Below are 17613 nucleotides of genomic sequence, written 5' to 3' on the forward strand. Positions count from 1 at the left end.
AGCTCAACCGAGGACCCAGAAGCGAACGAGCCTCATTCTCATACTGTAGGCGAAAACCTTTCACACGGGCGGTGGGCTGGGTGGAAAGCACACTTTGAAGCGCGCAGCATAAGCCTAGAGTCACACAAGGTTTCGTCAAAGCTCTCAACCGAAAATCCAAGAATGGATTAAGCCACATCCCCGCTCGCCGACGAGGGACCGCCAGAGAGAGGCTGCTGCTCACTGCTCAGACAGGCAGGAGAGACTGGCTTGTGACTGACAAACACGGAGACACGCCCACGGAGGGAGGAGTTGTAAGGAGAGGGGGTGCGGGTGCTGCTATGGAGGAAATTACTGTTCAGAACTATATTGTTTATGTCTGATGTCTCACTGATGCCAAAAATAAATGGTTAAAGTGACTGTTTGATATTGAATTTCACAAAACTGCGATTATCTCAGCTTTTTGTCTCAGACGCTGAAACCATGCTGTACTCAACGGCTAATATCTACATAACTACTAACTCTACAAACTAACTCTTTTAGACAGAGAAAGCACACATTCTATTAGTACTTTTGTGAACTTTGTGTTGACAAACTCCAAGCAGAAAATTATCCTTGGCTCTTGTAAAATGAGCCAGAATCCTCAAAAAAACCCTCTGGCAAAAGCTACCTACAGTAAAAAAAAAAAGGCTGGCAGTGAATGTGTTAAATGGGGGTCTGAGGGCCCCTTAGTGGTCCGTGGCACTTTGCAAGGGGGTCCGCAAAACGTTTTCAGGAAAAAAAATATATATATATATATATATTTATATATATATATATATATATATTTATATTTAAAAAAAAAATATATATATATTTATTTATTTTCGAAAATGCTTCATAGTTCAACGAAAATATTGTATGCTTTAAATCTAAAATGGTTAATGGATTATATTCTAATCTAACAAACCTATCAATGTAAAAGTCAAGCAGGTTACCGTGGAAACAGTTAGGCTTAGCCCAAAATCGCAAATCAGAATGAGGGGGTGTCCCCGGTATATTTTCTATCTTGTAAGGGGTCCTTGGCTGAAAAACATTTGAGAACCTCTGCTCTAGAGTCCCAGGCTGTTTACACCACCTTCTGTAGTTTGGGTTATGATCTGGAAAGTGTCTGGAAAAGAATAGAAAATGAATGTCATGATCATTTCCAGAAGAAGACTGAAGGACAAGGCAAGGGAATTGCACAGAGCTAGTTGATAGTCATGTTTCCTGCCGCTATCAGCATACACCACTCTCTCCAACCCCATCTTCATACACCACTCTCTCCAACCCCATCTTCATACACCACTCTCTCCAACCCCATCCTCATACACCACTCTCTCCAACCCCATCTTCATACACCACTCTCTCCAACCCCATCTTCATACACCACTCTCTCCAACGCCATCTTCATACACCACTCTCTCCAACCCCATCTTCATACACCACTCTCTCCAACCCCATCTTCATACACCACTCTCTCCAACCCCATCCTCATACACCACTCTCTCCAACCCCATCCTCATACACCACTCTCTCCAACGCCATCTTCATACACCACTCTCTCCAACGCCATCTTTATACACCACTCTCTCCAACCCCATCTTCATACACCACTCTCTCCAACGCCATCTTCATACACCACTCTCTCCAACGCCATCTTCATACACCACTCTCTCCAACGCCATCCTCATACACCACTCTCTCCAACCCCATCTTCATACACCACTCTCTCCAACCCCATCTTCATACACCACTCTCTCCAACCCCATCTTCTGACCCAGGACCTTTGTTGTGCCCACAAGAATGAACAATGAGGGAATTCAAGATTGCAAAACTTCCTCATCGCAGCCACAGTATGTAAGGGATGTTTGCTGATTCTACTCAGAGTGAATACAGAAGAGGGGGTGTGGAACAGGGAACTGTCAGCACACAAATGCAGAGGCAAGCAAACAGAGAGCAGTTAGAGATAGGGATAGAGAGAGAATTAAGAATAATAATATTCTCCAAAACCTCTTTCTTGCTCTGTGCTGCTGGAGGGTGAGAACAGAGAGAGCTAAAGGAGGATGGCTGATTGTGGAGTGAGTGAGAGAATGAGCAAAGAGAGTGGAAAGATACAGTTCAGGGATTTTTAAACAAGCACAAACCTGTTAGACCGTGGCGCTTTTTCCTGTCCCCCCACCCCCACACCACCACCCAAACACCACCCATAACCCCCTAGCCACTAGTCCTACCCACCCACTGGCGTACGGATCGGCGGTGCGGTGCACCGGGGCCCAGAGCTGTCAAGGGCCCATGAAGAGCGAGTCTTGCTTTGGGGAGACGTAACGTACTTACGCTTTCTGCTGCAGTCCCACTCCAAATAAACTTCCATGCTGTATTATGCAGTCAGCCCTCATGTAGCTTACTAGGCTAACGAATGCTATTAGCGTTAAGTTTAGTTTACTGGATTCAGTGGATTGGCGTCATCGTATGGGAAAATACGAACGCGTTCTCTTTCCAACGTGTCTTCAGCGGAGTCTCCTGTGAGGTTCTGGTGACATCAGTGACCATATATGGAGTTGGAGCAACAGAGGAGGAATATCCCTTCACGTAGCGTAGCCGCCGGCCCTCTTGTTTACCCTTCGGGGGTCCTCCTGACGCACAATAGACGGCTAACAATCTGCCTGACGAAAAAATTAATGAGTGAGTCCATATTTTCTATAACAATATAATTGTTAGGTAGGGCCCAGAGCAAATATTTGCACCGGGGGCCCATGGCAATGACATTACGCCACTGACTGTACCCACCCCTCAAATCCCCACTCTCTAGCACCTTCCTATCCCTAGTAGCTACGGCCATTTCCCCACTAAACTCACCGTCCAGGAGTGACTGTCCATCCTGACTTTTCCATCTTATGACCCCGGCGGTACCGCTGGTCCAACGCCGCAGTAAAAAGAGAGAGATGACAGAGAGAGAGAGAGAGAGAGAAAGAGAGATCAGTAAGAAAGATTGATCTCTCCCATCTCTGTAGGATATTATTACAGTACGTGATACACGGTATCACAGTCCCACAGTTATGACGGCGCAGTGCAGTGTTACGATGATACTGACTCTGATAAGCTGTGTTGTTCCTGGTGTACATCGCGATCATGTTACTGTTTAAAATGCTGCTGTTGATACCACACACAAACAAAAGTGTGTGTAGGCTACTGTACAGATGTCTGTCACTGCGATCTGGGTTCAAATTCAATCAATCTTTTGGACAGAGTTTCAAATGAGTCAGAAGGAAAGTTCAAGTTGCAATGCTCAATGTGGCTGACGTCATTTTGTTCCCAGCTTAGTATGGACACACACACACACACACACACACACACACACACACACACACACACACACACACACACACACACACACACACACACATATATATATAGTATACGTATACGTACTGTATATGCATACATACATATATATACACTGTATATACTGTGTATATATATCTATATATCTATATGTGTATATGTATGTGTGTGTGTGTGTGTGTGTGTGTGTATACAATTAAATAATGAGTTAGATGTACCCATAAATACTCTGTCTCTCTCTGTACATCATATAAGATACAAGATGTCTGCCCGTGATAATGCACCTCTCCTGTAGATTGTTTTTGATGCAGCAGGGGGCGTTAGAGTGATAACGTCTTGTATTTCCCATTTCAGGTCGTCTTGATGGAGTAGAGGTGTTCACTGTGATGACGCATCCCGGTGGTTTAGTTTTTACAGTACAGATATGTGATCGATACGGCAGGACTAGATGATGGCACAGTGATGATCTTCTCCACGTACGTAACTCTCTCTCTGTGTCTCTGCTGTAGGTCGTGATCGTGCAGTGGGGAGGGAAGCCCTTCAGCTGTGCCCCTCTCAACGTGGAGCAGTGGCTCTGGTGTCTGTTTGTGGGAGTTGGAGAGTTGCTCTGGGGGCAGGTGAGTCTGTTTGTGGGAGTTGGAGAGTTGCTCTGGGGGCAGGTGAGTCTGTGGGAGTTGGAGAGTTGCTCTGGGGGCAGGTGAGTCTGTTTGTGGGAGTTGGAGAGTTGATCTGGGGGCAGGTGAGTCTGTTTGTGGGAGTTGGATAGTTGCTCTGGGGGCAGGTGAGTCTGTTTGTGGGAGTTGGAGAGTTGCTCTGGGGGCCAGGTGAGTCTGTTTGTGGGAGTTGGAGAGTTGCTCTGGGGACAGGTGAGTCTGTTTGTGGGAGTTGGAGAGTTGCTCTGGGGGCAGGTGAGTCTCTTTGTGGGAGTTGGAGAGTTGCTCTGGGGGCAGGTGAGTCTGTTTGTGGGAGTTGGAGAGTTGCTCTGGGGGGCAGGTGAGTCTGGTGAGTCGCTCTTCAAGCTGCTGAGTCAAACCACACCGAGCCTGTGTGGGCTGACAGACCTGCTTTACACACTATAATAACTTTTCCCCTGAGATGAAGCCAAGAAACATTTTCACACTGACCTAGATAATTCGATTATATTCAATCTATTCTGAAATTGACCATTTAAAAGATCTGGTATTATCTGATCCAACTTGCACAAGTACACTTTTGGATGGACATACTATATCATTGGTGGAAGAGTATTGAAATAAGACACAACTTCGCAGTCAAACCAAACCTCCGCCATTTTGGACTGAAGGAGACTACCGTAATCAAAGAGCTTTCATTGTTAAGAACTCAATAGGTTGCAACATCAGCGCACAGCAAATCCGCCATTTTGGAGAGACTAGGCTACCTCTGATTGGCTGTCATGGTTCTGAAGAATGTTCTGCTGTTGTCCCATTGGTGTAAGGAGGTGTTTTTCAGGCCAAAATGGCAGCAGCGTTGTTTAAAAAAAAAAGCACCAGAGTGTCGACCCTTGCCTTCAATTCTCTTTGAAATGATGACGCCAGTAAAACGTCACACCTACAAAGTGCCGTACAAAAGTAGTACCTCTACCGAAATGGCCTGTCTTCTTCCCAGTCATGGTGTGTCTCTCTGTCATGGTTCTGTGCTGTTGCCCCATTGGCGCAAGGAGGCATTTTCGGGTCCAAAATGTCAGCAGCACTGTAGTAAAAAAAAGCAGCCGTTTTATCAGTTGCATCTTGGCTTCTCTACGTTTTTGGTAAACTAGCGTCTGCTGGTGAAATGACATGAAGTGTTTCCATGTGTGTTTGTTACCTGGGCGACAGGTGATCATGTGTGTTTGTTACCTGGGCGACAGGTGATCGCCACGGTGCCGACGGATCGGTTGCCATGCCTGAAGGAGGCGGGTCTTGGCCTGGAGCCCGAGGGGGACGACGGGGACGACATGGCGGAGGACGAGGAAGAGATCGACTGTGCTGAGAGAGAGCTGCGCCGGGGGCAGATCCTCTGGTTCAGAGGCCTCAACCGCATCCAGACTCAGGTACTGTTGGACCGGGACCACCAACACCAGCCATGATGACCCAAACACGCTCTCAGATAGTCGCACCCAAAGGTGTCCAGATACCACTAACAGCTCAACCAGCAGTTGTATCAATCAGAGGCGTCATTATGGTCATGGTGCACCAGCAGTTTGTGTGGGCTGATTTATTAGTATACGGGGAATGTGTAGAAAAATGAAAACCAGTGACAATGTCGGATTAATAATGACAATAGTGTTACTGAACTGCATAGCAACACTGCCCAAATAAATCGCCAGTACATCATGACCTTTACCACGTCAACATATTGAGCCTTCAATCTGCTGCAATAGAGAGGCAAAGTGAACGTCACTTCCTGCTTCAGCACTGTACCAGAGATTTTCAACCGCCATTTATTTTCCCATAGACATTTCCAAAAATGCTTATAAAAATAGTTTCACTTCGTGAAAACCAAACGGTTCAGCTAACGTTATAATCGGGAGAGACCATAGAACATTTCACTCGGACCCAAACAAAAAAAACGAAGCATGGAAAAAATATTTTCTTCAAACTCGCATTTTTTACGTTTTGGTCCGAGTGAAATGTTATGCGATCTCTCCTGTTTCTATCTGAACCGTTTGGTTTGAACCAGTAAAACTCTCTTTATAAGCATTTTACGAAATGTCTATGGGAAAATAAATGGTGGACGCAAATCTCTGGTACAGTGCTGAAGCAGGAAGTGACGTTCACTTTGCCTCTCTATACTGTTCTCTGTATTTCATTGTGATTCCTCTTTGACAGATATGCCATAGTAGATAAGTTATTTTGCCTCCATTCTTCTTACTCTTCAAAAGTAAATCTCTCTCCTTCTCTCTGTCCTGTTCCTCCTCCGACTCGTCTCCTGCCAAACATAATGACTCAAGTTTTCCTCTCCAGCACAGCTCACTTTTCTGTTCTGCTCAAATGTCTTTGAAATTGCCTTTCTCTAACTCTGTTGTTGCTGAGAAGTGTATTCTAGCCACTCGTAAAGTACTGTGTGAGACACTCATCATTTTTACGATTGTAAAGTTTGACAGTAAAAGCCACAAAGAACAGAACATCCTCCACCAGAGGGAGTTTGGATGCTGAGTCCTTTCTACTGTGCCATGATGAAACACACACACACACACACACCCGCGCGTGCGTGCACACACACACACACACACACACACACACACACACACACACACACACACACACACACACACCCACACCGGGCGTTCCACTACCCCCTCACTGAGTGCTGCTGTTTTGTCTCTGTCCTACAGATGGAGGTAGTGAGCACGTTCAAGCGAAGCGGTTCGTTTCAGGGAGCGGTGAGACGGCGCTCCTCTGTGCTCAGTCAGCTCCACGACGTAAACACTATCTCTACCCCCTCTCACGTAGCTCTCTCCACCGCTACAGCCAATACCAGCCCAGCGCCCGGGAGTGAGTCCGCCGAACGCACATACACGAACACACACGCATACGTTCACGCATGCAGTCAGTCAGTCACGTCCTCTCTCACACACACACACACACACACGCACACGCACACACACACCGCTGCACGGCACGTGGACTGCAGTATTACTCTCTCTCTCTGGTTGTGATCCCTCTCCTGCTCGCTCTCTGCTCGTCTCTGTGCAACTGTCTCTTCTTCTCTACTCTCCCTTTTCAAACAGCAACCCTGTCCCGATCGACCGGCTCTGTTCTCCTCTGGTCTGGTCTGGTCCCGCTCCAGAACCCAGAATCGTCTTTTTGTTGTTGTTCTGTGTGGGTCGCCGGTGCGGGGAGGTCATGCTCAGCCCTTCTCTTTCTGCCCGAGAGGCCTCTGCGTCCTGACAATTAGCGGAGCAACTACGGAGATAGTTCTCGTTTACACCTTGAATCTATCTGGGGTTTACAAAGTTGAATGAAATTAAAGAAACTGGTTTGATGGGACATGGGAAAAGAGCTCTAAGAAAGCATGGGTAGAGAATTTGGGACGCAGCCCCCGAACGTTCAGAAAGAAAATGGCGGCTCTTCCTGCACCGCGTGTTATCTCCTGTCTGTGAATGAGGTCAAGCGTGGTTACTGTGGTTGACGTTGATCTCCAACTCAGAAATGTGTGATTATTTAATAAGGAACCTGTGATGCTACAGTAGAAAACACCATGATTTGATTGCCACTATGCTACAGAATGCATACTGATTTGATTGACATACTCGTGAGCCAATGGCTGCCTTCTGCACTCCTCCGTCACACTGTAAACCTTCGAGTATAAAAGCCCTGTAATGCACTGCTGTTTCCAAGACTGTTACCTGTCCTCTTCCTCTTGTCGCTCTGGCCTCTTCTTCCTCACTTCCTTTTCCTGTTCCTCTCCTCTTCTTAGTTCAGTGTCGTCATTGTTGTCAACTTGTTTCTTTTCTTTTAATTTTTCTTTCTTTCTGTAACAATATTTGCAGCTCTGACATCACCAGTTCGGCCCTCTCCTCCCCGATGTCTCCAAAACGTACCGATTTCTCCCTCTCATGTCTGTCTGTCTCTCTCTCTCTCTCTCTCTCTCTCATCACAGTTGTCACTCTCTCCTCTTTCCTCCATATTTGTGAGGTATTTGCAGGTTCCCCCCCGTTTGCTTCAAGTCGACAGGAATATTCCCTGAAATGTTGTTCTAATTGTTCTTCACAAGTAGACTTGTTCTTTTGTAGACACTTTAGAGGTATTTAGATTTCTACCAGATCTAAATACGGGCTCTTGTGTAGCATAACTGATAAGGTTCCTTTAGTCGATTTCTCTTCATTTTATTTCCTAATTCTATTTATTTGTGTCTGTTTCTTTGTCCTTTTTCCTCATTCCTCTTTTGACCGTCATCCCTCCATCCTCCTTTAGTAGAGTAGCTTCCACCCCTCATGGTTTCACTTGATTTCTTTCTACGTCAGTTCTGCGTGCATCTGTGCGTGTGTGTGTGAGTGTGTGTTGGCGTGCGTGCGTGTGTGTGTGAGTGTGTGTTGGCGTGCGCGTGTCTGTGAGTGTGTGTTGGCGTGCGTCCGTCTGTGAGTGTGTGTTGGCGTGCGTGCACCTGTGAGTGTGTGTTTTGGCGTGCGTGCACCTGTGCGTCTGCGAGTGTGTGTTTTGGCGTGCCTGTGTCTGTGCGTGTCGGCGTGCGTGCACGTGGACTCGCTGAGCCGTAGATTGGTCTCTGTGGGTTCTTCTGTGTTTCCTCTGTCGGGGGGCGTGCGAGTGCACCTGTGTATGTGTACGTGCGCGCACACCTGTGCTTGTATGCTTGCGTACGTGTGTGTGCGTGTGCGTGTGCCTGTGTGTGTGTGCATGTTTGTGCTGTCTCTTCATTTGCTCGTCTTCATCGGTCTACCTCACGGCTCCTCCTCAGTTGCTTCTCCTTACCTTCCTTCCTTGCTCCCTTTCCTTCCTTTCCTTTCACCCTGCCTTCCTCCTCATTTGGCTCCATCGCCCAGTAGGTGTAGTTACAGAGAATCACCAGTAGGTGTAGTTACACAGAGAGAGGCTCACGTCGGTGCTGCCAGCACAATATGATTGGCTGTTTCCATCTTGTATAGACACTAGGAGGCCATTTACACCTTGCACTAACATGCGTTTTTCTGTGATCAGATTGCAATCAGATAGTGCTTGACCACATCAGCCTGATTTCATTTACACCCGCCGTTAGCATGCGTTTCGGGTGATCAGATTGCAATCTGATTGCGATCAGATTGTAATCTGATTGCAATCTGATGAACCAAAACGGGTGTCCATCCTCTCAATCCGCATACAGTTGCTGTATGTGGATTGGGAGGACACATTGCATTTACACTTGTGTTCAATGTGGTCACAATGCATCTCTGACCACCTCTGGAGGTGGTTTTGGCCGATCAGATCGCAATCCGTCTTCAGTGTGTCTTGGGGCGTTTTTACACCTGCACTTTCATGTGGTCAAGCACTATCCGATTGCAATCTGATCCGAGAAGACGCATGTTAGTGCCAGGTGCTGTAAATGGCCTCGGCGAGTTACCTGGGCTTGGGTTAAATACTTTGGAAACACACCCTTCTCTCCATCACTTCTAGCACCATTGCTTATATTCGGCGGAGCGCCAGCTTTGACGTCATCTGCCTTAGCTGACTGATGGAAGGGATGAATAAAAGATCTGGAGAAGGTGTGCAAGGAGGAAGGAGGAGGTGTCTCATCAAAGTATTGGAAAAGGGTTCAGGTGCCACCCACTTGAACAGAGGTGCTTTTAGTTTCAAGTTCATTGCTTTGCTTTTTCTATTATTTTCCCTTGATTTGAAGGGGCTTTTATTTTGAAGGGCTTGATTTGAAGGGCTTTTATTTTGAAGGGCTTGTCATGTCCAAATCCTCAACAGTAGCATGACACACGTCTTGCATTTTGACCCTAAGTCTGTATGGTTCAGTTCCTGATGAGAAGGCAAAAGGGATTTTTAGACAAACAAACGGGACGAGGAGGGAATGTGAACGCCAAGCATTTAACTTGGAATTGAACGTCCCGCAGGTTTGCTGTTCATAATCACTTCATGTGGTTTGGAGGCAGCCCTGCTGGGTCAAATGAAATTCACAAGTAATTATGTATTTGCATTTCAACTTTAAACGCTTTATAAACTTCATGCATCAGATGGGTGGGGGGTTGACGCGTGAGGAGAATTGACATGTCGGGTCAACTTTCAGTCACAGAAACGTCGATCAGACTGTCAAGTTCTTCCTATGATTGCATCAACTCTTTATTTCTATATCAACTACTTGTTTTATGCTCCTATGTGGCAAACCCCACCCCTCTTGTACCCAGCAACAAACAAACCCCACCCCTCTGGTACCCAGCAACAAACAAACCCAACTACTCTGGTACCCAGCAACAAACAATTACTTCAAATTATAAGTGCTGTTTGACCCTGGTCTGATTTGTGTGTTGCCAAAATAAACTGCTCGGCCGCAGAGAGCCCCAGGGTCATTACTGAACTCCACTACCCAGAGGTCATTGCAAAGCAAAACACAGCCCCCACACTTGGCACTGCGACCCGTTGCAGTATGGTGTGCGTAGTTCTGACGTGGGACACCATCACCATCTCCCTGATTCTTACAGCCAAATCATCTGTCATCATTTGGTAAGGAAAGCACCCCGAGAAAACCCATAATATGATATTTGAGAGAAATATGACTAAACAAGTAAGTGTTTCTCTGTTCCATAACGTTGCTTTCGTTTCGTCCACCTGTCTGTGCTGCTGGGCCTTAGCGATGCCTCTGGATCATTTGGAGCGAACGATCCAGTTTGTTTTCATTTCGGACTGGGCCTCCTAGTTTCATTTGCCAACACCTACATGGAAGGATTCTTCACAGGGTTCAGGCCAGAGATGGATGTTCTAGAGACTAAGAGAGCTTGCTTTGGTCAGGAGGGATGAGGGGAAGTCGAACCAAAGGCTTTATGGGTTGAAGCTCAAATCCATGCTCAGTTCCTCAATTCTTTGCTCACACTCTTTATTCAAAAAAGACAATTTCAGCTATTCTCTCTCCAGTTTCCACTGCTTAGACATGACGTGAGTAGGAGGCATGACGAGGGTATGCGATGAATTGAGGAAGGATTATTGGGATAATGCTATGGATTTGGAGCACGGCCATCTTCAAAGCTTCAGCCACATCTACTGTATACATCAGATCGGCAATATGTCATTTTGTAGGCGGCTGCTGGCGGCACATGTTCCCGCCCCCTTTTAGGGAGGGGAAACACAAGCCCCTCCCCGTTGACCTCAATGTAAAATAGCACTACCAAAAAAAATGATAGAAAAATAACAGAATCAATCTTGTTTATTAATGACTCCAAAACACCATGACATGACAATATATTACAACTCGGCCGGCCACACAATGCACAAGATACACCGGAAATATGACTTTGACCGATCTAAAATCATGTGACTCATGACCCGTCTCTGACCTCTAGTTCTGGTGTTCCGCCTGTTGCTACTTTAGTCTTCCGACATGAAATGCTGTTGTAGTGGAGCCCAGCGTCGTTGTAGGCTAGTTGTCTCGGGGCTGTAATGTAAATATGTGACATGAGTCACATGATTTTAGATGGGTCAAAGTCATATTTCCAGTGTATCTTGCTCATTCTATGGCCAGACGAGTTGTAATATATTGTCATGTCATGGTGTTTTGGGGTCATTAATAAAACGAGATTGATTCTGTTATTTTTCTATATTTTTTTGGTAGTGCTATTTTACATCAAAGTCAACGGGGAGAGGCTTGTGTTTCCCCCCTAAAAAGGGGGCGGGGCCTAATTGCCGATCTGATGTATCCAGGGGGGGGGGGGGGGTGGCACTCGGTGCTGGGGCTGCACGGCGGGAAGCGGGAGCCATTAACCAGCCATCTACCTCACAGCTTCTTCTTCTTCTGTGTTTCTGTTGCCGTCTCCTCTCATCATCAGCATCTTGTTTTGCACACAGCAGCCTCGACCTCCCAGCGCCCCCTACTTCCTACTCCTTCTTTAACCATCACGTTTTCCCATCAAGCACTGCTGAAAAGAGCCTGCAGGGAGAGAGAGAGAGAAAGAAAGAGAGAGAGAGAGAGAGAGAGAGAGAGAGAGAGGAGAGAGTGGGTGAGAGAGAGATAAGTAACTCAGCAGCAGCAGTGACCTGGCCTACTGGCCTCTCTGGTCACACCGTGGGCGTTTATATACTCGAAAGTTTACCCTTTTCCACGGAGACCCAATGAAAACAAACCCAAGCGCTGACGAAGTGAAGCAAGTTAACATTCTGAAACCTTCTCAGTCTGCATGAGGTGTTTTTCTCCTGTCTAACAGGCTCTTTGGAAAAACAGATAAGCACTGAACCTACTGCTTGACCGACCGTCTGTCTATCTGTCTGTTTGTCTGTCTATCTGTGTGTCTGTCTGTCTGTCTGTCTGTCTGTCCTGTATGCCAGAGTCATATATAGAGACTCTCCTCCTAGTTTGGCCAACTGCAGCACCGGGCCCCCATTCTGCTGCCTCGCCATTCATCCATTCATCATAAGCACAATTTTGGATTGTGATCAGTGTTGCAGTTTTGACATAACGCTTCTCTGTTGATCTCACACGTGGCCAAACTGTCTCTATGTATGGCTCTGCTCTGCCTGCTCGTGCCTGTCTGTCTGTCTGTCTGTCTGTCTGTGTGTCTGTCTGTCTGCCTGCTCGTGCCTGTCTGTCTGTCTGTCTGTCGGTGGATCGTCTTGGTTTCTTTTGGAGCTCAACGCTGCTTCTTTTCCTCTGTTTGGGTTTGGGGGGGGGGGGAGGAAGGGTGCACGAACTGACTGTGTGTCGACACGCGCATACATCATACTTCACTTCTGGTGTGCGTGTGCGTGTGTGTGTGTATGAGAGAGGAGGGACAAAGATCTGATTCAGCATGATCTGGCTGCCTCTCTCTGACGTGTGTGACAGGGCTGACACCTGCGTAATCTAACCAATCACACACTGTTCTAATCTGCTGGTTTTCTGTGATGTCACTTTTCTGTTTTGCAACTTCTTTATTTTTTTTTAACTGCAGCAACTTCTTCATCATCGTCATCATCATCATTGCAATCATCCTGTCTCCTTTATCTTTGCTGCATGGCTGCAGTACATTGTACACGAGTGCATGTGTGTGTGTGTGTGTGCGCATGTGTGTGTGTGTGTCACTGGATGTATGCGTTTGCGCCTATGATCTAGCTTTCTTTAATCGGCACCTATGATTGACAGCTTGACAATGCATGTGGACGTCAGCCTCCGAGTCACATGATGTGGAAACAGTTCATCCATTGGTTCACTCCCAGTTCCGACCGCTGCTGCATGTACATGTGTGTGTGTGTGTGTGTGTGTGTGTGGTCACTGCTATAGGTTCTTGCTGATTTATTTTTCATTGTATATTGAACTAACACACCCATGCTCCATGCTGCTTCTTCATCGGTGTCTAACAATCATCTGTGTGAGTGTATGTGTGTGTGTGTGTGTGCATGTGTGTGTGTGTGTTGCAGTGTGCTAATCATGTATGTATGCGCGTTTGACTATTTCCCCCACTCATATCACTCAGTCCCCCTTTGGCACACACACACACACACACACACACACACACACACACGCCACGTGTGTATGATGCGAATGGTGTGCAGCTTCTGTGGTCTTTGTGATGGTGGCTCCTGAATGCTCTCGTCTTGTTTGGTCTGGTTGATCGTCTTGTTTGGTCTGGTTGATCGTGTGGGAACTGACAAAAAAAATGTCATTAACTCATTTTGGAAACGTTTGCTCATTGGTTTTCTTTTCACTCTTGTCTTTAAGAGACACACAGGATCAGGTGGACGCGTGCTTAATAGTGTATTAGTCGAGATATTTGCTCATCTTATTTGTGTTATCAAGGTTCATGTGATTGCAGATTGAGTCTTCCAAAATGTCGTAAAATGTCTTAAAATGCAAATATGTGCTCCAGAAAAATAAATTTCCCCATCACGAAAGGATTACATGAAAGAGACATGACTAGAATCAGATATTTCTGCGGGGAGCGGGGAGTGGTGGGTGGCTACAACCCTGGCAACCCTGGTCATGCTGAGAAGTTTCCTACTGTGAGCAAAGTTTAATTTTCTTCCCACGGTGCTGGCAGCAGGCCAGGCCGGGGGCAGAAGATGCCAAAGTCAGGGCACTCACTCACTCACTCACTCACTCACTCGTGGACGTTTAGTGAAGAGGGCGGGGCTAGGGAATAGGGGCCGTAGCTATGGATAGGTAGGTCCAGAGGCGTGTATATAGAAGAGTCGCGACATCTCCATTCACTCCAATGGACCAGTTTTTTACTCTCAAGAGTTCCAAGAAGTAAGGTTTCTGGATTAAGCAGCACTGTCGAGTTGCAGCAAAATGGACAGTTTGTGTTGGACTTTGATTTTTTTTTTTTTTTTTTTTAATCAAATTGTACATTATCAGCTTTATTTTAGCATTGAAAAGTAGCGCGAGACCCATTCCTGGCTGTTCATTGGCTAATAAGTCACGCATTTTGGTCCTCCGCTGACGCCACTCTCTCTCTAAATTGCTCTGTGTAGGTGGTAGATTGTCATAGTCATGGTTTGAGGGATGGGTAGGGGGTGTGGTCAGGAAACCGGGCGGGGCTAGGGGACAGGGGCCATAGCTGGGGATAGGAAGGTCGTAGAGAGCCGGGATTCGAGGGGAGGGGAGGGGGAGTGGCTAGGGGGATGCGGGTGGAAACAATTAGCCATGTTGTTGAGGTACCCCCAAAACATTGCCTAAAATGCTATAAGGCTGAATGGCCACACCATTGCGCTGATTTGCGCATGTTAGAGAACGCGTTTCTCATGTAACCATGACCAAAGCCTTACTCTAACCTCAACCAAAGTTTTAGCTGCCTGAACCTAACCTTCACCGAGTTCTTTTAGTTGTCTAAACATAACCGTTAGCTAACCTTCCTATATGACAAACGGCTTCAAGTATTTGTGCTATTGTCACATAATCCTTTTGTGGTGGAGGAATTCACATTAGCCATGTTCAGAACACATCATCTGTGCCATTAAAGTTTTGCCAGCTAGCTAACTTCTGCTCCCAAAGACCAAGGCTCTTTGAGGTTGAATTCAAATCAATGTGATTATTTCTGCAATCCAGAGCAGCTACTCTGTAGAATGAATGTGCCATCAGTCCTATCAGGATTCTCTATCAGGAATACTGCTCAGTGCTCTCTGGCCCCAAACAATAGAGAGCCAAAGTGAACGTCACTTCCTGCTTCAGCACTGTACCAGGGATTTTCATCCACCATTTATTTTCCCCATAGACACTTCGTAAAATGCTTATAAAAATAGTTTTACTTGGTCAAACCAAACGGTTCAGATATAGTTAGAAACAGGAGAGACCGCATAACATTTCACTCGGACCAAAACGTAAAGAAATTCGGGTTTAAAGAAAATATTTTTTGATGTTTTTTTTTTAAAGTTTTGGTCTGAGTGAAATGTTCTATGGTCTCTCCCGATTCTAAATATAGCTGAGTCGTTTGGTTTGACCAAGTAAAACTATTTTTATAAGCATTTTACGAAATGTCTATGGGGAAAATAAATGGCGGAAGAACGTCTCTGGTACAGTGCTGAAGCAGGAAGTGACGTTTACTTTGCCTCTCTATTGAAAAAACAAAACAAAAGAAGTGACCTTTGAGAGTCAGGAAGCTGCCTTGAGAGGAGTCGTTGGTGTAAATTCCGCCTGTTGCCACCTGGTCCTGACTGTCCATCTGTCTGTCTGTCTGCTGGAGGATGCATCTGTCTGTCTCTGGGTTCCCCTCACCTCCCCTCTCTCCCTCTCATCCGTCTCACTTCCTCTTCTCTCTCTCCCTCCCCTCGTCCTCGTCCTTCCCTCCCGTCTCCGGCAGATGCGAGTGGTGAAAGCGTTCCGTAGTTCGCTGTACGAGGGCCGCGAGAAGCCGGAATCCCGCAACTCCATCCACAACTTCATGGCCCACCCGGAGTTCCTCATCAACGACCTCATCCACAACATCCCGCTGATCGACGACACCGACGTGGACGACGAATCGGAGCAGAGCAGATACCAGCAGCACCTGCACCCGGCCCTCCGCAAGCCGCCGCCCCCTCCCGCGCAGCCCCAGCCCCCGCCGGCCCGCACGCGCCCCACGCGGCCCTACCGCCAGTACAGCCTCCCGGTCACCCCCTGCAACCGGAACAACAACAACAACAGCAGCGACAGCAGCGTCAGTTCACCGGTCGCCGCCCAGCGGAACCCCCACCCCCATCATCATCGCCACCACCACCACCATCAACAACACCACCACAACCACCACCACCACGGCAGGGACAGGCTGGCCAAACCCGCTCCCTTCCCCCCCCCCCCTCGCCTGGCCCATCTCTACTGTGTGGAGACCTCCTTATAACTGAGAGGAGGAGATGGGCGAGTGGAGTCACGGGAGGGGGAGAGAGGGTGGAGGGACACACAGAAGACATTTTCATCATATCAGGAGGGAGTGGACAATGGTGGACAACTCCCTACCGCCGCCTCTCCCCCCCACCCCCCTCCACAAAATGACATCCCTCCCTCCCACGCCGACCTCACCTCACACACACACACGCGCGCGCGCGCTCGTCATACACGCACAGGTCTGCTCTGGCTGCGGTTGTCGGAGGGGGTCAAAACTACACATCCCACAATGCATCGGCAGAACAGGGGGCCGTGTGGCCGTGGTGGGGGCTCCGTTTCTATTGGTGTTCATCGTTAGCGTTCGTCTCACTCCCCCCGCCGCCCACTGGCCTACCTGCCATGACGCCATTATCGTCGTCGTCATCATTTAGCTGGTTATGATCGCGCAGCCGCTTTGAAATCACTGCTTTGCTTTGCGATATAACTGACGCTTTGTTGACGCTTTAACTACAGTTCAGTCAATTCCATTTATTTATTGATTTTAGTTATTGGGGCTCATTCATTCCTTTCTTTGACATTTGTTTATTACATTTGTCTTTTCTTCCTCTCTGCTCTCATGCAAAACCATCAAACAAACAATCGTCTTTTTTTTAGGTTTAATTATTCTCTTTCTATGTGACCAAAAACAACAAAAACACACATTGATACTGTCCATTTAAACATAATAGTAACTAAATAATAGAATGGCTGCAAAAAGGAGGAGGGATATATATATATATATATATACCGTATATATATATATATATATATATATATATACCGTATATATATATATATATATATATATATATATATACCGTATATATATATATATATATATATATATATATACCGTATATATATATATATATATATAATTTCAGTGTCTTGGAAGCGACAACACAGAACATATTCATGGCCATCACTGTTCTTTCTCCAACCCAGCCAGTGTCCTTGAACGCCGCCCCACCAGTCCCACATGACCTGTTACCTGTAATCCCGCCCACCTGGCTCTGACCTGACACAGTGGGCGGGGCTGGATATTGATTGATTGGACTGTGTGGTGCGTGGCGTGCACCTGTATGGATACACTCACCCCGTACAGTGCTAACTAACTTCACCTGCAGCCTCCCACCACCACGCATCGATGAACTGAGTACGATTTTCCGTTGATGGACTTCACCACCCGGGGACGAGGCCGAGACTTCTTTACTCGCTCCATCGTCTTCTCTCTTGCTGTTCCTCAGTCGTTTCTCAACGTCTCTTTTCCTCAGCTCCTCTTCCTCTCTCTGTTCTGTCTCTGGTCGTTGGGCG

At 46.9% G+C, this 17613-nt stretch overlaps 1 protein-coding gene across 1 annotated transcript in view; it reads left to right on the plus strand.

The window, feature by feature from the left end:
- Nucleotides 1-16691, plus strand: part of atp2b3b (ATPase plasma membrane Ca2+ transporting 3b) — a gene marked incomplete at both ends in the record, with an annotated part of 48384 nt that extends 31693 nt beyond the window's left edge. Inside the window, 6 exon segments of the mRNA XM_083656975.1 lie at nucleotides 3852-3959; nucleotides 5210-5392; nucleotides 6677-6763; nucleotides 15761-16075; nucleotides 16077-16096; nucleotides 16562-16691. Coding sequence (XP_083513101.1) covers nucleotides 3852-3959; nucleotides 5210-5392; nucleotides 6677-6763; nucleotides 15761-16075; nucleotides 16077-16096; nucleotides 16562-16691 — 843 coding nt within the window.
- Between the last annotated feature and the right edge of the window lie 922 nt (nucleotides 16692-17613).

Source organism: Poromitra crassiceps (genome assembly GCF_964638095.1).
Source record: "Poromitra crassiceps genome assembly, chromosome: 20".
Taxonomy (NCBI): Eukaryota; Metazoa; Chordata; class Actinopteri; order Beryciformes; family Melamphaidae; genus Poromitra; species Poromitra crassiceps.